Raw genomic sequence first — 21,069 nt, forward strand, 5'->3', positions numbered from 1 at the left:
TGGATAAAGCGCAGCTCGGGACTACACAGGCTGTTCGCATTCATCCAGTCCTCTGTACATTTAATTTTTTGTAACGATAAAACATTAAGACAGTTAAACAAATAGTCAAAGCAACCACTGAGGATTAATATTTCCTACAACAGAAACCTGGGGTTTGTTTCTACGCAGGCTCATATTCGACTGATCATCTTTTAACCGCGATGTGAGTAGATTCTTCTTTTACTAAGAATAAAAACAAACGACGCCCGCACGCTTATGAAGGTCTTTTTCACGATTATTTCTTATATACTGTCATCTTGTTTGTGATTGTGTCTGTTAGCGGTTCAAACGAGGTCTTTGATTGATTATTTTCGTGTTGGAAGATTGACAACTGACCGACACAGTTAACATATTATATTATTGTGTCGTCTAGCAATAATATTGTAATGCTTTATAATGAGCATTGCAGGCTTAATGTTATTTATTATATGTACTGTGCGTCAATTAATCACAAAGAAGTAATGGATTCTCTTTTTATTGCATTCTGTGTAGATGTTCCATAAGATGGCTTCTTGTGATGTGGACAGAGGAGAAACCCCCTCAGTAGTATTGTGGCCGCTACAGTCAGTTGTGTTTTTTTAAAGGCACATTTGCTGGATTTGTGGTAGACCAGATATAAGCATTGCATAAAATGCAACGTTGCAAGCTTTTAATGCAGGGTTCTTTTGCATGTTTTCTAGCACCACATTGTGATATTTTCTCCTCCATCGTTCTGCTCTATTTATCCTGGGCGTGTGTGGTTTCCTCTTTGAGCAGCCAGGGTCTCCCCTGTCAAACATAAGGAATGCAAATGGCTGATGAGGGGTTTTCTTTATGGCTAAGAGGGAACAGATGCGAGTGAAATGTGGTGGTGGTTCCCTCTCCAGATCAAATTGCCCATCCTCCATGCCCTCCTTCTGTTAGCACAACCCTTTAATCCCCGCAGAGCCTGAGTGTCCAGCAGCCTGCCTCTGTCTCTGGGGTCATCATTGCAACAACAATGTGATGCTCAGTGTAGAAGCCAAAGGCCTTGATTTCACATCACAACATTGCATGCAGTGTAAAGAGAGGCTAAATCTAAAAGACACATTTCAAAATCCTGCATGGCTATTTGGGGCAAAATGTAGAACAAATAAACCTTCATGTACGAAATATTCAAAGGTGTGGACGACAAAATTGAAACTTCTCCAATTGCTTATAGAATTTCATTTCATTCAAGAAAGCATTTTGAAATATTGTATCACTCTTTAATCTTTGAATAAATAACATCTATTGTCAAATAACAGTTTTGTCAAAACTGACAGTTCTTTACAAACTGGTTTTGCGAACCAAAATAAATGTAATATTTCTGATTTTAGTCGAGTCCCTAATGTTTCCCTAGATACTACGGTTTTATTTATATCCATCAATGGTACAACCAAGAGGTAGCAATATTTTTAAATGAAGCCCTTGGAGTACATAAAGAAATGTAATGTGTTCAGAAAATCAAAATGCTTGGCTCCTTCAGGGTGAAATTAAATGTTGGGAACATTATGGCTCAAGTGGTACAAAATATCATCAATCTGTCATAATCGCAAAACATCCTGATGGAGGTGACTCATAAAAACATTAGTGGAATGGAGAAGTTGGCCTGGTAGCTACCAAGAAGAGGAAATCCGCCGTGTCCTTATTTGTGCTTCTTTCAAAACAAACCAAAAATGGTTTTGAATGAAAAGATTGCAGTTTGTGGGGAGGCCTTGAGTGACTCACTTCCAGTCATGGCCTAACATAGGATTTTCTACAATAATTGAGCAGGAAGAGAGTTGAAAATTATGTAGAAATATTGAGTGTTTGATTCAGGTTTATTAATAGGCTTTTTTTCATTGAAGCAGGTCTCAAAGGATTAAAGAAGACACATTTGTTTTAATCTAGCCTGATGGACTGAACAGTCGAAGGGATATAATACCGTGTCCACCAACACAATGACAGTTATAGGCTAACTTTCTATTGGAGTGAAGCCTGCAGAGCAATGTGAAGCTCAGATACTAATGTACAACAGTTAACTCGATATAAATACATACAGAAACTATTATTATAGTTGTTCAATTTTAGGTGTATCTTTTGAACAGAATCTATCTGTGGTAGTGACCCGGTCTGTTAGACAACTTGCATGTTCCCGGCTCGTTTCAGCACTAGAGGGGAAACATTTTCACAATTTTAGTTCAGTTTTGATTATGTTGCTATGGTAAGGATTAGATATCATTTTGGGCACGCGAGTCCTGAGGGGGAGGAATAGATGCAGAGGATGTACTGTAGTCGTAGTTGGAGCTAGAGATTACATCTATATTTAATCCTGAACCTTCCAAGTATTAAACGACACTTCCAGCATGCCATCGCTTTTATATTTAGCAGCATATTTGATACCTACTGAGAGGAGGTATTATACAGACTGGCATAAGTAATGTGTCACTTAAAAGAAGGAGGGAGCTACGGAAAAGAGAAATGTTTTCTTTGGTTGTTGGCAGGGAAAATATGCCAGTTGATTTGATCAAAACCGTTGTGTTTAACAGCATTTTCATCATGACTGAAAGCTTTTACTGTGATGATAGAAAGTTTGTGAATCTTTGAGCGACCTGAATAATACAAATTCTCAAAATGATACTTGCCAACTACATACATTCATCTATTTGGAATACTGATCCACATATATGAAGTCCGTGACGTGGTATATTTTCAAACCGCTTCAATAGTAATTCGATATAATAGGAATTGACAGCATTCGTCTTCTTTTATTGCCACACCAAAATGGAACATTTAAAAAAAGGTGTCTTTTAATATTACTCTTCTCAGTAAAATTGCTTTTATGCCACTTGTTTGTAAGTGCTAGAAAAAAGTTTAACTCATGGAGCAACATGAAAAAGTGATAAAAGAATACCTTCTTAAAAGGAGCATCAATGGTAGACACAACAACACATCCTGAGTGTAAACATTCACAGAACTTTCAGTTTTTCAGAAACTGATGGTACAGCTCATAAAAACTGAATTATAATTATAACAATAAAAGTGAATATGAGTAAAACTAGTTGTTTTATCTACAAGTGCAACTATATATTTATAGAAATATAGCATTTTCTGCAGTTCTGCTTGCTGAGTCATCAGTTATATCCCCATGGTTCAACACTGCAGAGCACAAAATAACTCATCTGAACAGCTGTCAGCCAGTTAATCAGGGAAAACACTCGTAAACACATGTAGGCCAAAACCCTGCAACTTAATGGGCAGCCTCATGATGATAATTCATGATTATGAAAGACAACTCTCTGATGTACTGAGCAAATGAGCAGGCTTATGAAACATGAAAATATTTCTCCAAATGTAGTTAGTAACTGGTTTCTGAATAGTGTTATGGTTCCTGGTAGGCTCAGATATGTGCATGCTACTATAGATTATCTTCCTTTCTTTCCATGTTTTCATGTTAGCATTGAGTTTTACGCCGTAAGCCTGTAAGCAGTGCTTAGCTTCCTGCTCAATCACTGGCCCAGTCAGGGAACAGCACACACATCCATTAGCTTTAAAGCCCAAGTCCTAAGTGGTTGAGATATGGTCACAGCTTCTCGTGTGCCAGGATTCCTCGCAGTGACACATCCAGCGCACAGGAGGGGAATAACTTTATGCTAACTCCTTCACATCCCAGTGGGGCAATAATAGGCAGCTGTTTATCAGTGTGCTGGTGAGTGTGGAGGCCCTGCTGAGGGAGATAAAGCAGGCTCTTCAGCAAAAGCACAATAAGCCAGCACAGAGCAGAGAGCGCTTCCAGGCTTTGTGATGAAGCTAGAATAACAAGCTGACTCACAGGCACTTCTTCTACTGCTTTCTTTTTCCCGACATTGTTGAGCGCAGAATATGTCGTCTGATTATTACCTTGCTGAGAGCTCAGAATAACCTTTCGTTGCACTTCGATGCACCCCCTCTTCATTTACCAATGTTCTGTTATTGTTCTGGTACTTTTCCCTTCTGCACAATTTTTTTTTCCTTTCTACAAAGGCATGTGTTTTATTTTACATAATCGGTCATGGCATATAGCGAGGTCAGTGGTCTTAAGCCCTCCCATATTTCTTGTTGAAATATGGTGTTTTTGCAGACAGGAATGCCCACTAAATGCTTCCAGATGCTCTCATTATATACTGATGTTTCTTTAATATAGTATGCACTTGTTAAAGTGTATGTCTATTTTACATGCTGCATGGAATCTCGGTCTGTGTGTTGATTCAGGGAGACAATTAATACAGTATGCTCAGAGAGGTACTTTCCTGATGGCGAACGCATATTTTCTCTTTTGTTTTTAAGAAAGACCACAGCTAGCAGTATCATTCAAATGCATAACGGAAGCCCCCTCCTCACTGCCCTTCTCTTTTCAGCCCGCAGTGTGGGAATGGTAAATGATGGAGGATAAGGGGCCTCGTGTAGCCGACTACTTTGTGGTTGCCGGTTTCACCGACTCATCCAAGCCTCTGGAAGACGAGCTCCACTTTGATGATGCCTGTCCCAAGTCTGTGAAACCAAACGCCCCCATCACCGACGTAGCTGTGGTGATCCGCTCCCTGGGTGAAGAGGTGCCCCCGGGTTTCACCTGTGTTGAAAGCACTCCCTCAGGCCTCTCTGCAGAGCTCAATGCAGCCAGCCTCAGGGGCCCTCAGATATTCCTGTGCTTCAAACGAGGCAGAGATAAGCCCCCACTGACAGATCTTGGGTAAGTAGTAATCCTCAGTCACTGACCCTTTACTCAGTGAAGCACCACTAATCGCTTCTTTGCCTTGGGTCACTTTAATCTGCTTTAAACACATCCTCTAGTTTGACATCTCTTCCATTAATACATGATCAGAGCACTCCACTGATATTTCTTTAAGATTTCTTGTTTCAAACTTACCCAACACGTCTTTCGGTTTCAGGATTCTGTATGAGTGGAAAGAGAAACTGAAACCTGGATGTCACATCGTCCAGACCACGCCCTCAGGTCGCCCCGCCAACATCAGCAGCTCCTCGTCACAGCGCATCTACATCACCTACCGCCGTGCAGCCAAGAGCCAGCCTCACACCTCACTGGCCGTCACTGATGTCTGCATCATCATCCCCGGCAAGGGGGAGACGCCCCCCCACACCTTCTGCAAGGTGGACAAGAACCTCAACAGCAGCATGGTTGGTTAACACACTGAAAACACAATCACATCTCCAGTGTGTCTTTATGAATAATGCAGGTTTTGATTGATCTGTAATGTCTTCTCTCCTATTCCAGTGGGGATCCTCAGTCTACCTTTGTTACAAGAAGTCTCTGGCTAAAGCGAACACAATCGCATACAAAGCAGGTAAAGATGTGTGCAGAATTTGTATTATGAGCTAAGTGCTTAAGAATTCTCAACGAGGGCATTTCATTCATGTATTCTGCCTGTAAATGAAAATACAATGGAGTTATGACAACTGTTTCATACAGTATTTTGTGTATTGGTGTCCAGGTCTGCTGTGTAGGTACCCTGAAGAGGACTATGAGTCCTTCCCACTGCCCGAGTCCGTGCCTATGTTCTGCCTGCCCATGGGGGCAATGGTTGAGTGTTGGCCAGCACACACCAAACACTCCCTGCCTGTTTTTTCCACATTTGTACTGACGGGTGCCTCTGGAGAAAAGGTAAAACAACCTCCTTACATTTGTGTCTCCAATAATCATGTTCCTTTTCATAATGACATATTGTCTTTTGCCTTTGCCAAACACACAAAAACATTCATACTGATTTTGACAAGGATCCACCACTCTGTTTAGAGACCTGCGATTTTTATTTACATCATCATTCATTAATTAGATTTCTGCTTATCAAAACCTAGATTGTCCCTTAATTGCATCATTTCAGCCAGCCTCTCCAACTTCCTCCCTGTGCGTTATAATCCCTCATGGATTAGTTTGTTGATGAACTGCAGTACTTTTTCGTAGAAAACCAGACAATTGTAATGAACTTCAGGCCTTGACTGGAATCAAAAATGGTCTAAGGGTTGTGTTTGGAATACTAAAAGGCTGAAGTCTTTGAAAGCAATGCAGCATAAAATATTTTTTGCAGCTCATCTTTTGAATAATGGATAGCTCATGCACCACTTGGGCTGTCACATAAGTTTTAAACACTGACTGCCTCAATGCTCACTGTTGTTCCCTGCAACCTCTAGTTTGCAGACGAGTCCCCTGGTACTTTACGCCTGAAATCTTTTTGTTTCATTATTTGGGAGGAACAACTTCAAAGGACGGATAAGAAGATTTAGCTGATTTATTATGATAAACTCTCTTGTGAAGCAGCCACAACATCTTACCTTAATAAGTTATTTCAATGGACCTGTGACTGCTGTGGCTTGTTACTTTGTGAAGTTTGCATCAGGATGCTTGCAAGCAAGTCTTTTTTATCTGTGTTCTTGTGCTTGTTCTGGATACTTGTTATTCAGATGATCAGATTACATTGTGATCTTTTTGCTTGCAGGTGTACGGAGCGGCCATCCAGTTCTATGAGCCTTTCTCAGAGGAGGATCTGTCTGAGCGTCAGCGCTCGCAGCTCGGCATGCCAAGCTCTGATCTGGGGTCTGATGGGAGCCGGAGTGTTTACAGCAACAAGAGCATCTGCCTGCTCTCCCACTGGCCTTTCTTCCAGTCCTTCAGGAGCTTTCTCACTTTCCTCTACAGATACTCCATCTCTGGCCCACATGCCCTGCCTATTGAAAAGTAAGATTTGTTTTCATTCTCTTTGTTGATGTCTGTCAGTCCCTCTGCTTCAAATGTCTTTGTCTTGCCCTTATTGCTTAGTTGAGTCATTTTTATTTTACTTGCAGGCACATCTCTCACTTCATGCAAAATGTGCCATTCCCCTCGACTCAGAGACCACGCATCCTAGTGCAGGTGAGCTCAAAATGTGAAATTGTCCTCAAATCTGAATGCTTGCATCATTTTGTTTGATTAAAATGTATTTAATCCCGCTATAGTTGTGAGCTTAATCCCTTCCCGCTCTAACACTCTCCTGTGTGTCTTCCACAGCTGTCTCCACATGACAGTTTGATGCTGAGCCAACCTGTGTCCTCTCCACTGCCTCTCAGGTAAAGAAACGTCACTAACATACCACATTATTACATCAACACATACTATATCTGATTAATTCTTAATTTAAAACCATTTGTTTGATTTGTGTTTTTAGTGGTGGGAGTCTGTCCACATTACTGCTGAATCTGGGCCCGAAGAATGCAGCCACTCTGCTGGTGCTGGCCGTCACCGAGCATAAGATCCTGGTTCACTCCCTACGCCCAGCTGTGCTCACAAGTGTTACAGAAGCCCTCGTGTCTGTAAGTCATTTCAAATCCAATCAAACTTTATTAATATTGCACTTTTCATACACAAAGCTAACTCAAAGTGCTTCACAAACCAACCACAATTTATACAAAATTACTATCTCCCAGTCCCTAGGTATAAGAGTAACACATAGCTTTTTGATTTAAAAAGCACTTAATACAAACGCAGGACTGAAAAAATCAGGAACAAAATAATAATAGAAAACTCAAAAAATGTAGTAAAAAGGAATCAAATAAGAATAATATATGAATAAAATACAATTCAGTTAAAAGCCAAATTAAAAAGCTGGGTCTTGAGTTTGTCTTTGTTTTCACTTTGGGTCTGATGAAAAGGCCAGTACCAGAACACCTGAGGCTTCTAGAGGGCTCATAGGTCAAATCCGATAAAAAGCTATGCCCAAGACCATTAAGAGCTTTAAAACCAATAAAAAAAAATTGGTATTGATGCTGTAGCTCACAGGGAGCCATCGCAGAGACTCTCCATGTATTATTTAAAGAAATTGGAAAGATTGATGAGGATTTCACTCAATCTCTTGTGTCTCGTGTATGAATCGATCATATTGTAATTTTTGATAATCCTTTTCAGATGATCTTCCCCTTCCACTGGCCGTGCCCGTACATCCCTCTGTGCCCGCTGGCTCTGGCCGGTGTGCTAAGTTGTCCTTGCCCTTTCATTGTGGGTGTGGACTCTCGATACTTTGACCTTTATGTGCCCCCATCTGACATCAGCTGCGTGGATCTGGACACAAACACAATCTCCCAGTAAGTCCCCTCTAACTTCAACCTCTCTGTGATATACAGGACTGTCTCAGAAAATTAGAATATTGTGATAAAGTTCTTTATTTTCTGTAATGCAATTAAAAAAACAAAAATGTCATACATTCTGGATTCATTACAAATCAACTGAAATATTGCAAGCCTTTTATTATTTTAATATTGCTGATTATGGCATACAGCTTAAGAAAACTCAAATATCCTATCTCTAAATATTAGAATAGTTCCTCAGACCAAGTAAAAAAAAAAGATTTATAACAGCAAAACACAATCAAACATTTGAAAATGTCCATTAATGCACTCAGTACTTGGTTGGGAATCCTTTTGCACGGATTACTGCATCAATGCGGCGTGGCATGGAGGCAATCAGCCTGTGGCATTGCTGAGGTGTTATGGATGCCCAGGATGCTTCAATAGCGGCCTTTAGCTCATTAGCATTGTTGGGTCTGGTGTCTTTCAGCTTCTTCTTCACAATACCCCACATATTCTCTATGGGGTTCAGGTCAGGGGAATTTGCAGGCCAATCGAGGACAGTAATGCCATGGTCAGTACACCAGTTACTGGTGGTTTTGGCACTGTGGGCATGCTGGAAAATGAATTCCTCATCTCCATAGAGCTTTTCAGCAGACGGAAGCATGTAGTGCTCTAAAATCTCTTGGTACACAGCTGCATTTACTCTGGGCTTGATGAAACACAGTGGACCAACACCAGCAGCTGACATGGCTCCCCAAACCATCGCTGACTGTGGGAACTTCACACTGGATTTCAAGCAACTTGGATTTTGCTCCTCTCCAGCCTTTCTCCAGACTCTGGCGCCTTGACTTCCAAATGAAATACAAAACTTGCTTTCGTCTGAAAAGAGGACTTTGGACCACTGTGCAACTGTCCAGTGCTTCTTTTCCTTAGCCCAAGTCAGACGCCTCTTCCGTTGTCTTGAGTTCAGAAGTGGCTTGACCATGTGAATACGGCTATTGTAGCCCATTTCCCGTACACGTCTGTGAACAGTGACTTTTGATACTGGACTCCAGCTTCAGTCCACTGTCTTTGAAGCTCCCCCAAATTCTGGAAGCGACTCTTCTTCACAATGCTGTTAAGGCTGCGGTCATCTCTCTTGGTTGTGCAGCGTTTCCTGCCACATTTCCCCCTTCCAACAGACTTTTTGTGGATGTGCTTGAAACTGCACTCTGTGAACAGCTTGCTCTTTGAGAAATTTCTTTTTGTGTCTTACCCTCCTGATGGAGGGTGTCAATGACGGTCCTCTGGACAGCAGTCAGATCAGCAGTCTTCCCCATACTTGTGATTTAGTTTACTGAACCAAGCTGAGTGTTTTTCAAGGCTCAGGAAACCCTTGCAGGTGTTTCGAGTTAATTAGACGATTCAAGTGATTCGTTGAACACCCTACTAGTATACTTTTTCATGATATTCTAATATTTAGAGATAGGATATTTGAGTTTTCTTAAGCTGTATGCCATAATCAGCAATATTAAAATAATAAAAGGCTTGCAATATTTCAGTTGATTTGTAATGAATCCAGAATGTATGACATTTTAGTTTTTTTAATTGCATTACAGAAAATAAAGAACTTTATCACAATATTCTAATTTTCTGAGACAGTCCTGTATGTCCACCTTTAACTTTAAAACACCCAGCCAAAAATAATCTACCCATGTTTTAGGTTTTTATAGGTCTGATGTTGGAAGGTCTTCCCGAGGTTATCTGTAACTGTCAGTGAGAGCGTCTTATGTAATGATATGAGCTGGAATGTGAAATGTTCTTTATACACAAAAGCACATTTGGGTTAACGCTGGTCTCCCACATCAATTAAAAAAGCTGTTTGCAAAAGATTAAATTGTCAGTGCTGATGTCAGTTAATCCGTCTCCCTCCTTATATCTTTTTCAATGTTTCTTGACTGTCCTCCCCTTTTAATGAAAACCATATGCTGTGCTTTCAGAAAAGAAGACAAGAAGGCTTTAACGTGGAAAATCTTGCCCAGGAGAGCCTGTAAACATCTTCTGAATACACTGAATAAGATCTATCAGCAGCTCACTGAGGGTGAGTCCAGTCTGATGCTGATGTGGCCTTTTATATTTGGATTGATGAATAATTTATCTCGAGCCTGTTGATCCAGCCTTTACAGACCATTTTACAGGAAACTCATTGGATGCTTACACTGCTATATGAAACCACAATAGTGCATCCCAGGAGATACGAAGTGTAATTTAGTCTTCATCTGCTCCTGCTCCACCTGCCTGCTCGAGATGTACTTAGATTAGTCATTTACTGCAATTCCCAGAAATGCTTTCACCCCTATACTCAAATTTCAGCATATCAAGTGGCTAAATGTATTGGGGTCTATAAAAACAGAAATGTCAGCATCTTCCCTACAATGTATTTTCTCCTTTGTCATGGTTAAACATTGTTCAAATGAATTACCAGCCTAGGAAGAAGCTCTTTGATTGCAGCCGATTAACATTTATCTCTGATGTTTCCTGCTTTCACACCATGGTTTAGCTGAACTGAACAAATTATGAAAATTGTCATACATCACGATACGTATAAAAAAAAAAATGAATTGCTTGCTAAAAGCTGTGTTGCTCTCTGGCATTGTTGTTCCGCCCTTTTGGTTCAGAGTGAATATTGTTTACAGACTCTTGGTCCCCAGAGGATGAACACTACTGACTTTTTAATAGATTGCCATAACATTTGGTACAGTCATTCAATACAGACTGTAATCTTTCGTGATCTCTAACTTATCTTCCAGTTCCATCATCTAAAATTGTATTTGTTTTTGCAAATACCTGCAAAGTGAATTGCATTGTCACTGGCTGCAGTAGGGTGCTTCTTAAGATGATTATAGCTTCCTTTAGCACCACCAAATCTTCATTGTTTTCATTTATCACGTGAAATACATTAATGATTTGAGAATGATCGGCACAAAATAGAGTACAGCTTTTATAATTAATTCCGATTTTTCTCTCGAGTCATCATGTTACAAGAAGTCTTTCAGTTTCTTGACAACCGTTTATCCGATCAACTTCACACTTCAGTGGGTGCATTTGAGACGACCCAAGGAAGTGCAGTGTCGAGTGCGAAAGTGTCTCGAGCGGCTTCTTGAGAAAGAAGCTATCGGCCAAATGGGCACAGCATTCCTTATATTATATTTATTTATTCGTTTGTCCAGTTCTTGGTCTTTAGGTTAATAGCTGCAAAACTAATGACTTTACCCCTGCTCAGCTGTACTTCTTTAGTAATATTGTCCTGCTTACACATTCAAATACAACGCTGAACATTGTAAACAATAAACATGCTAAACATCATCAAGTTAGCATTGTAACAAAAGACCTTGGCTTAGTTTATGCTGGTTGTTTTTTGCAGTCAAGCTGTCAGAAAGTATGTCAGCATTACTTTTCACTATGCCACATGCATTTTAGAAGGTAAAATAAATAACTGTCATTTTGGCAAACTTATGTATAATCAGAGTTGTGTGCTCGTTTAAAAAAATAACACCTAACCTTTTTGATAACCACAATAACTGCATAATATTTTGTGCTTCATTTCGATGGTTTTAAATAAGCATATCTTTTGTTGTTCATGTGCTCATGCGTTCTACATAATGTGTTGTCGTGTGCCCTCAGGTGGTCAGCTAAACCGGGAGGATGTGCATATGGAGCACACAGTGACTGACAGTGAGCTCAACGGGGGGAAGAGCCTCCACACTCTGGAGCTGGAGATCCAGGAGGCCTTCCTGCGTTTCATGGCGGCCATCCTGCGAGGCTACCGCTCCTGCCTGTTGCCCATCACACAAGCCCCCTCTGAAAAGACCACCGATGCCAGTTCCCTCTTCGACATACAAGGTATACTTCAGTTTAAACTGCAATACCTTACCTTATTCAATCACAAAAACACACTGACAAGCTATTTTTGTCATGTCTATACGTGATTCAGGGCTGAAGCAGGACAGGGGGTTAAGGTCTGAGTGCTCCTTCATCTAAGTTTGGCCTAAATCACAGCTGAAATGACTCTAGTGATTTAGCCGAAGCCTCAGTGGAAATTAGGCTTGGATGACAAACCGGAGAAACGGCCATGATTAACAGCACAATGTCCCCTCACATCTGCGTGCTCTTATGCAAGCCGAGAAGCCGAGAACAAATTGTTTCATATCACAGTATTCATTTCCTGTAAATGTTGGTTAAGCCTGCATGTTGACCCCGCTAACGTTCCAAACCGGCTTGATGACTAAATGTACAATAATTTATAATCTTATATCAATGCCCACATGTCATGTTTATCATTACAGCATAATGTCTTTTGTGCCACAGGTTTTCTCAAGAGCAGAGACCGCTCCCACCAAAGGTTTTACTCCCTCATGACAAAGACTCAAATGTTCAGCCGTTTCATAGAGGAGTGCTCTTTCGTCAGTGATAAAGACGCCAGCCTGGCCTTCTTTGATGAGTGTGTTGATAAGGTGAGGAGCAAATCTTTACTATGGATTTTTGGTGTCAGAGACAATTCATCAAAACAAGTAGGAACAAATTCCTCAATAACTATATATCGTCTGGCCTCCACCTGGTCCCATAGGAGACACAGCTGAGGCATTTAGAGGCAAGATTAATCACTTGCTGTCCTCTCAATTAGGATGTCTTAATTAAGGTCTTGGTTTAATGTGAAGGCCTTAATAAGTAAATAACAGGAACTAATCGAAATAAACAAATATATTTAAATTGTAAAAAGCATCTCCCTTGAGCCTGGGCTGAACATCAATGCTGAGCTTTCCTAATCTATAGTATCCTCAGCTACTTCAAGTTATTTTGTGTTTTCTTTTCTGCAATTTCAACTACTGCCCTCCTCTTCTTCTTTTCTGATGTTCTGCCTTTTGTCTTTTCTGCTGCTCTGTTTGTCACCATGGCCTATGGTAGCTATACACCACTGGAGGCAAGGTAAGAGCTTGTGTTGAAGCTTTTATGTTTGTGGAATTCATACTTTTTGAAAACAGTTTTCCCTTTTTAGCTGTAAGTGTTTTCCTTTGTTCTTGGCGCGTGACTCAGCCCAGAGTATTTTGTCTCTCTGTACTGAATAAACCAAAGTGAGGGGAAGGGAGTGGAGCTAAAAGTGCAGGAGACATCTTGGATGTGAGGAAGTGCATTAGCTGTCAGTGTGTGTCAGCTATCTGCAGTATTGAACCAGGTGCCATAATGAAACACAGAGAGGTCATGCCGAACTGTTCGAGACTCTGAGCTGACACAGTGGAATTAATCACGTGTGCTCGCCATTCACTGAGATGACTATGCACTTAGACTCTCTCTAAATTATAACACAGAAGAATGACAGAGAAAGACGGAGGCGATTATCCTTAGCTGTCCAAATGTTTTTTTTTGTAGAAATCCCAGAGGATGTTGTCCCGCTAATTGTTAGTGAGAGGGTTATTCATTTGAGGATTTGACAGCTTTGAACACAACCTGCCCACACATGTGTTGTAACACAAAAAGACAAAACATTGCACTAGCCTCCAAAAAACATCTCTGTTCTTACAAACTTGTGCAATCAGGAAGTCACGATTACATCCTGCACACAGAAGGAGCTCCTGTTAAAGTGGTCATTGCGGTTGTTATTGAGAAGTGGAAGCATTGATTCATTCAGCGTCAATGCTGCTGAGGTTGACAAAGAGTGTGTGATTGAGAAAGACCTCTTGGGTGTAAGAGGAAGGGCACAGCAGAATCGAAGCGAGGGTCAAAGAGAGTTAGCTGACAGAATCATCCACTTGACTGAGTGGAACAAATCCTGTAACGCAGTAGCACTGGGTGTTCAGCAGCTGACAAAATATTAACGTTTTTGTGACGCTCGTGTCCAAGATAAGCTGGTAATAGATTCCGATGAGCCAAGTGCGTGCACATCAGCATAGCAGGCTTTTTATGATCTCCCATAAAGCTTTCTGTCATGATTTTCTCCTAAAAGAGAATGTGGCTACACTTTGTAATGCAACACAAAGGAGTGCTACTGTTGTCTTTTTGCTAAGTCAGACAGGAAGGCAAAGGTTTCTACATGTTTCTCCATATAGTAGATCTCTCAATTCTGAGCTGAATAAAATGTGGCAGTTTAATATGAAGCACTGCTGTCAAAGTGGTACAATTTAATTGTTTCATGTCCCTAGAGAAACATGGCAATCATTTTGTCCAGGTCACTGCAGCCTGGGTTCATTCAGTCTTTTGGGAAACATATTATCAACCCCCAGACTTGGCAGTGCCCTTTTTAGATAAATGGAAATGGGGCAGGAGCCATATTTCTGATGTAGACAGACTCATTGCTGACATCTGTTTGTCCTCAGTGACCCTCACAGCTGATCTGATCAGAGGGCCCAGACAGTGTCAGATGCCCAAAAGCCCCCAGGCTGCATTGTGTTTCATGGAAAGCTGAGAAGACAAAACAGAGGGGAAAATGACAAATATGTTTTTCTCTCGAAACCCAGATGGACAGTGAGCGACCAGAGGAAACCAGACTGATGGAGCTAGATGAATCCCACCACAGCGAGCACACGGTGTACGTCAACCCTCCGGAGCTGCCCCCACTACCACAGGGAGAGGAGCATCCTCTGTGCTACAGGTACCACAGATCAATCTCTTAAGACGGGCTGTTTCTTTTGTCTGACACGCACTTCTCATCGACCCTGGGTGCACACAATGCAGCTCCCGAAGCAGAGACATACCGTAAAATGGCTCAGTTGTTGCAGAATGTGTTACTGCTTAAGGGATTTGAGATTATTTTGAGCCTCGCTTTAGGATAGATATGTCAGTGTTCAAGCTCACAGGGTGTCAGAGAAACTATTGTGCTTATTTTATTTTTATTTTATTTAACCTTTATTTAACCAGGATAGGTCTCATTGAGATTAAAAATCTCTTTTTCAAGAGAGTCCTGGCCCAAGAATGGTAACAGCACAGTTTCAGACAGTTTTACAGTTACAAACAATTACAAAACGCACAATCACAGCACAGTCATACACCAAGTTTAGCCAAAGCATTTACAGACACAGCGGCCTGCTTCGAGGACAGTTAAAGTTGCTTTGAGTGTTTCTAATGAGACCAGCTCTCTGAGTTTCAGCTCAGTTTGAAGCAGGTTCCAAGCTTGAGGGGCAGCGTAACTGAACGCCCTTTTCCCAAGTTCAGTACGGACCTTTGGTACAGTTAAAAGGAAAAAGTTCATCACTTATCACTCGGTTTTCCCCTGTTAATGTTGGATTGTTCTCTATTTCAGTTTATGTGCCAATGAGTGATTGTATGTCTTTCTGCAGCTACTCTGGATTCCCTGTGCTGAACGCTGAGCTACTGGAACCGCTGGACGGAACAAATCCTCCTTCAGCCGGCATGAACTCACGTCACAGCAGCCCAGCCAGCCCCACGGCCATCTTCAGGCGCTCTAAGCAGGTCAGCCATTAGAGTAGTGAGAGATTTAAAATAGATTCAGTCTTAGAGGTGAAGAAGGTTTTATTGATCTATAAACACAATTTCTAAAGACTAAAATGTTCCCTGTTTTCCCTGTCTTTTATCAGCTTTTGATGTTTTAAAACACAACGTACCTTTTTATTATTCAATCTGATACTTATTTGAGTATTTCTTTCTTTTTTTTATGTTTGTTATTTTAAGATTTTAACTCATTTTACTGCTGCATTCCTTCTCCACAATCATGATGACAAGAATCGTTAATGCAAAATGCCAATGGGGTTGCTAGAGGATGATAAATGATCCCGACATGTGATGTTTTTTTCTTTCTCAGGAGATCAAATCAGCTCAAAGGATCGCCAAAACCTATTCCTCAATGCCTCAGATGTGGTCCAAGTGTCTGCTGCGCCACTGCTATGGCCTCTGGTTCATCTGCCTCCCAGGCTTTGTTGACACCTGTCACTCAAAGGCTCGGGCTCTGCGTACAGCTTACGATGTGCTGAGGAAAATGCAGGACAAGAAGTTGCAGGCTCCAGATGAGGTGAGAAACTGTTTGACATCACACAACTATATACACATTAAGCATTGTATATGAAGTTTAATATCCTGGTGTCTTCTGTCCAAGGTGTGTTACCGTGTGCTGCTGCAGCTGTGTGGGCAGCACAGCCAGCCAGTCCTCGCTGTCAAGGTGTTGTTTGAAATGAAGAAAGCTGGAGTTCAACCCAACGCCATCACCTATGGGTACTACAACAAGGTGGGTGTATATACTGTACATCCACATAAGGATGAAATACACCAACTGATCTGATTCTTAAGTCAGACAGATTCGTTTAAATAAAAAATAAATGTCATTTTTCTAGGCGGTGTTGGAGAGCACGTGGCCCTCCACCACCAGAGGAGGATACTTTCTGTGGGGAAAGCTGAGGAACGTGGTCCTAGGTGTGCTCCAGTTCAAGCGAGTGGGGAAAAAACAACAGACGCCGCACAGAGATCCTCAGCTTTCAGGTAGGAAAAATTATGACATGATACTGGGATGCATTAAATATATATATATATATACACCCACAGTACTGATATCTGATATGGGGTACCCCCTTTCTTACGATTTATTCAGATAATTAAATATTCCATTTTTAAGCAATTCTTTAACAAACATCTGTCGAATTATGCTCCATGCAGTCATTACTTAAGTTATTAAAAACACACAGTTAGATATAAACTTTGATTTATTCATTTAAAATGTGCCAGTCATATATAAGTAAGATTAGAAATAATAACACTCTTTTGTAAACAAATTAATCAATCACATACTGTATGGTATTTTATCAACCATAGCATGTTTCAGGCCTATTGCCCAATATGATAACAGACATAATATATCATAAACTCCCACACTGGCTGCCTTAAAACACTAAAACACACCAGTAGTCATTGGTCTACCTAAGACTTATCAGGTTTTAACTTTGTTTAAGATTGCAAGTTCAGTAATAATTACTTTCCAACTATTACTAAAAGTATAGAATCTTTCTCACAAGATGTTTTTAATTATTAGAAATGAAAATGAGTATGATCCAGTGGGAGCAGTCATTTCTTCTTTTCTGGTCTAATAAGAAGGTTTTTCCCACCTCCAGCACATACCATTCCCAGCCCCTGTTTTCTTTAATGACACTCATTAAACAGTGAAGAGGTTTTCCTCCCCAGCAGACACAGCACACAGGTCCATCTTTATTCTGGTCCCTAATTCCCAGTCCTACTCTCATTACCATAATGAATGTTGTTTAAGGAGCTCTGATGAAAAAATCCTGCATGCTTTAAGCACATACTGCAACCTTGTTGTTTTTGTTCTTGAGAGTTCATTTGGAATGAATTCTTTTAGTTATTTCAAAAATAATTCTTTAGTGATTTTACAATAAGTGAACTGAAAATGTGCAATTTAATGTGATTTGTTCAACCTCCATTTGGCTCTCCTTTGAGTTAAAGATAAGAGATAAATGAAACCTTGATTCTATTTTTAATCTATGGCATCCTTTGTAGTTCAATACCAATTACAGCTATGTGGAATTCAAAGCATCTGTGTATCTTTGCATTTGGGGATAATGATTGCAGCACCATTCAGTGATTGTTTACACAGCTCTTTAACAGCTGGGCTCAGGTCTCATAATCCTGTTGGTACGTAATGTGTTTTAATCATCCTTTTCTGTTATCTCCTTGCAGACGGCAGTGATCTTGACACAGTCAGTCATGGCAGTTTGGACAGTACTAATGACTCTGCTGAGCGCACATCCATTGACACGGACTTCACTAAAATGGACTCCAGTGATGATGGATTCAGTACAGGTAGGAAACCAGAGTTTGCTTCCCTCGTTTTGAACTTTATCACTCTCATCTGTTAATTGTGTGACCCCTGCTACTCGTGTCTCAGCTTCACTCTGGAAAAATCTAATTTGATTGAATTCACCACCTTAGAAGTGATCAGAATTCATAAAATTGTCTACCTAAATGTCACTGTTCTAAATTTAAAATATTAAAGGCTAATCAAATGTCATAAGTGATTGTGGAGACATAAGCACAACCATAAAATCTTTCCAGGTGCCGAGGAACAATAATATGCACAACATTTCTTATTATCATATTTTATGTGGAGGAATGGAAAACCATTTGTAGACAAAACATTCTCATGTCAAACATTGTAAAAAAAATAATAAATAAACATTGGCAACAAGCTAGCATGATGCAAGTTTGTCCTGTCTTTATGCAAAACATGTAAATCAGACTTTGACATTAAATGGATTGGTTCCTTTGGCAATACTTAGATTATTATTTTGTCCTTTGCCTCACATTCTGACTAATAGTTAAAGGCCAGTAAATACAACAGGGTTTATAGCTGTCTATCAGTATGATAACACACTTGCAATAACAATACCATGGATGTGAATCTGGCTTACAACTAGTTTTTTATTTCTTAGCAGAAAACAACTGTATAAATCAGAAACTCTGTGAGGATAACACGCTTTGTACAGCTTTATGCAGTTCGACCTTGTGAATATGATGAAGTTTTTCAAAGAGTCCATTCCTCTCTTGCTTCTCCTGCTTTTCTATTCTGGGAGTGCTGTGTGATGTGAGCTGTATGGACTACGACTGCACTCTGTTGAAGAAAAACTCTCAGATCACTTGTCACATATAAAGAGACCCAAGAATAGCTTGTTTCTGATTCACACAGCTATTTCTAAAAGAGAAAACTTCGAAAGGAGAACAAATACAACAGGAGAGTAAAACCTCTTATCTTTTCCAGGTGGACAGTCAGACCAAGGCTACGATTCACTATCCAAAGAGGAAGAGAGGATGTGCACCAGAGATAGTGACAACACACCATCGGTGGAAGACAAAGGACCGAGGCAGTCCAGTGAGTTATGGATCAGATTCTATCTCTAATCGTTGACACTTAGCCTCCATGTCTGCAGTAGTGAATCACAGCTTACTGGCAGCAAAACGAATGCTCTCCCTCTAAAAGCTGCACTCTCTAAAAGCTGGGGGATCATATGGCAGTGTGGGTGTAGTGTATTCTCCACTCGTCCATTTGCTGTTATATTTAAATGTTCCTGAGACAGACTGTTGATGGATGAATGTGTTACGTAAGCAGGTGATTATTTGCATGACAGGTATTGTGTTGAATGCTGTGCCTAATTACAACTTGCCATGTTTGATGTATTCTCTGTTCACACTTTTGTGATCAATGATCATCAAAAATCGCTGTGGGCGTTTCAGCAGACTTACTTAATTTTTTGTGATGGAAATGGAATACAAGATATTTTAAGATGGACCACTGTCCTCTAAGGAACTAAGCAGCTGCCATCTACTCTTCTTCACTCAAATTCAGTAGCTTTATACTTGCATTAACACCTGCACTACAGAAACTGATGATTTCCTGTATTTAATATAGATTTTGAATTGATTCAAACATTCAGATACATTTTAGAGGTGTGGATGGTTTTGCTAAATGCCCACAGATATGTTTTAATTTTCTATCGCCTTAATAATTTGATTTCATTTTAATTTCACTCTTCAGCACCTGAGATTGAGGCTGCAGGCAGCAGCATCTCTCCTTCTACAAGAAACTGCAAGCCAACAGATATCAGAGCAGGTAGGTTTTATAAGACTATCTTAGGATAGTGTTCAAAAGCCATAGATTATAGTCTTACTGTATGGGAGCTGAATGTCTTGACACATGTTTTTATTACAGTCAATGGCTTCATGCGGGTTTCCAGTCCATCTAGTAACAGCAGTCTTTGTGGAGGTCTGCCAAAGAAAGAGAGGCCAAAATCTCTTGATTTGTCAGATGGACAAGGAAGTCTAAGGCTAACCGTCCCTCAAATAGGGTCAACAAAGCAGCATCACCTAGCTGCTGACAGACTGCACGGTGTAGAAGAAGAAGAGACAGAGACTGATAATCAGAAACCTGGTGAGGAGAGAAGTGTCAGCTGCAGCGGTGCAGCGGAGAGGCCAGGAGGGTCCATGGAGAGGAGTGTCAGCTACAGTGCTGGGACAGCGAGCAGAACAGGAATCCAGAAGGGCTTTGATCCCCTGTCACTGATGTCTTCCGATGCCGCAGAGTGCAATCAGGAGAATGGAGACACGCCCACGGCCCGACGCGACCTCGCCGAGGAGATTGAGATGTACATGAATAATGGCAACAGTCCCCTGAGCAGCCGCACCCCCAGCATGGACCTGCAGAACCCCTCGAGCCCTTTGTTTCGCTCCGCCTCGTCGCCTCACACCTCGCCTAGACCCTCCACCTTGCTGCGCTCCAACACGCACCTCCCGCTGCCTATCAGGTCCAAAGAGAGGCTGAGGACGTCACCCTCTCTTCCCCTGGGTGTTTGCACCAAAGTCAGGGAGAGGCCTTCCTCCTTGGTGTCCCCGTCCTCACCTACTCCCTCCTCCTCCTCATCGTTCTCCATGGACTCTCTGTTCACCCCAACTCTTGACATCTTCAAGAGCAGCGTGTTATCAGCAGGGAAGGGCGTGGCTGAGAAGGCCAGTCGCTTCTACTCCCGTCTGTCCTCACAGACTTCATTGACACAGGTTGGTAGTGGAGAACTTTTCTCCATACTTACGTTTACCAATTTATCTGCTGATGAAGCTACCCCTATTGATATTTCTCTTCTCCTATACAGGATGCAAACAGCGACCGGATAAGTGTCTGCTCACTGGCGTCAGGAGAGGCGGACTGCTCCTCACTGCTTGATCATGACTCCTGTCTGGACCCAGACGGCTTCACCTCCCCCCAGCATGGCAGCGTGTCCCGCCTCAGGAGGAGCCCGGTTGTAGGTCATGCCAACCTGGGCAGCCCCAGCACCCCTGACAGAGTGTTCAGACACAACTCCTTCTCAGGTTTGTTGCACCTCCTTTAACATATTGTTGGAATAATACTGCTATAGCTTTGGTTTAACGATGAATCTAAAATGTTTGCCTCAGACGAACAACACAATCCATCTATAT

At 41.2% G+C, this 21,069-nt stretch overlaps 1 protein-coding gene across 2 annotated transcripts in view; it reads left to right on the forward strand.

Annotated features, from left to right (window-relative positions):
* Positions 1–21,069, forward strand: part of dennd4a (DENN/MADD domain containing 4A) — a 25,933-nt gene continuing 4,864 nt past the window's right edge. Inside the window, exons 1-24 of one of the 2 annotated variants that reach the window (XM_079682325.1) lie at positions 1–202; positions 4,416–4,747; positions 4,947–5,193; positions 5,291–5,360; positions 5,508–5,677; positions 6,510–6,748; positions 6,856–6,922; positions 7,058–7,116; positions 7,215–7,359; positions 7,952–8,127; positions 10,092–10,192; positions 11,776–11,994; positions 12,460–12,605; positions 13,057–13,077; positions 14,604–14,737; positions 15,423–15,555; positions 15,905–16,111; positions 16,196–16,324; positions 16,431–16,575; positions 17,785–17,907; positions 18,863–18,973; positions 19,637–19,711; positions 19,811–20,652; positions 20,745–20,961. In XM_079682325.1, coding sequence (XP_079538451.1) covers positions 4,437–4,747; positions 4,947–5,193; positions 5,291–5,360; positions 5,508–5,677; positions 6,510–6,748; positions 6,856–6,922; positions 7,058–7,116; positions 7,215–7,359; positions 7,952–8,127; positions 10,092–10,192; positions 11,776–11,994; positions 12,460–12,605; positions 13,057–13,077; positions 14,604–14,737; positions 15,423–15,555; positions 15,905–16,111; positions 16,196–16,324; positions 16,431–16,575; positions 17,785–17,907; positions 18,863–18,973; positions 19,637–19,711; positions 19,811–20,652; positions 20,745–20,961 — 4,087 coding nt within the window. In that variant the 5' untranslated portion in view covers positions 1–202; positions 4,416–4,436. The remainder of the gene's footprint in view (positions 203–4,415; positions 4,748–4,946; positions 5,194–5,290; positions 5,361–5,507; positions 5,678–6,509; positions 6,749–6,855; positions 6,923–7,057; positions 7,117–7,214; positions 7,360–7,951; positions 8,128–10,091; positions 10,193–11,775; positions 11,995–12,459; positions 12,606–13,056; positions 13,078–14,603; positions 14,738–15,422; positions 15,556–15,904; positions 16,112–16,195; positions 16,325–16,430; positions 16,576–17,784; positions 17,908–18,862; positions 18,974–19,636; positions 19,712–19,810; positions 20,653–20,744; positions 20,962–21,069) is intronic. The other variant, XM_079682326.1, reaches the window with a different exon arrangement.

Source organism: Notothenia rossii (assembly GCF_949606895.1).
Source record: "Notothenia rossii genome assembly, chromosome: 5".
Taxonomy (NCBI): domain Eukaryota; kingdom Metazoa; phylum Chordata; class Actinopteri; order Perciformes; family Nototheniidae; genus Notothenia; species Notothenia rossii.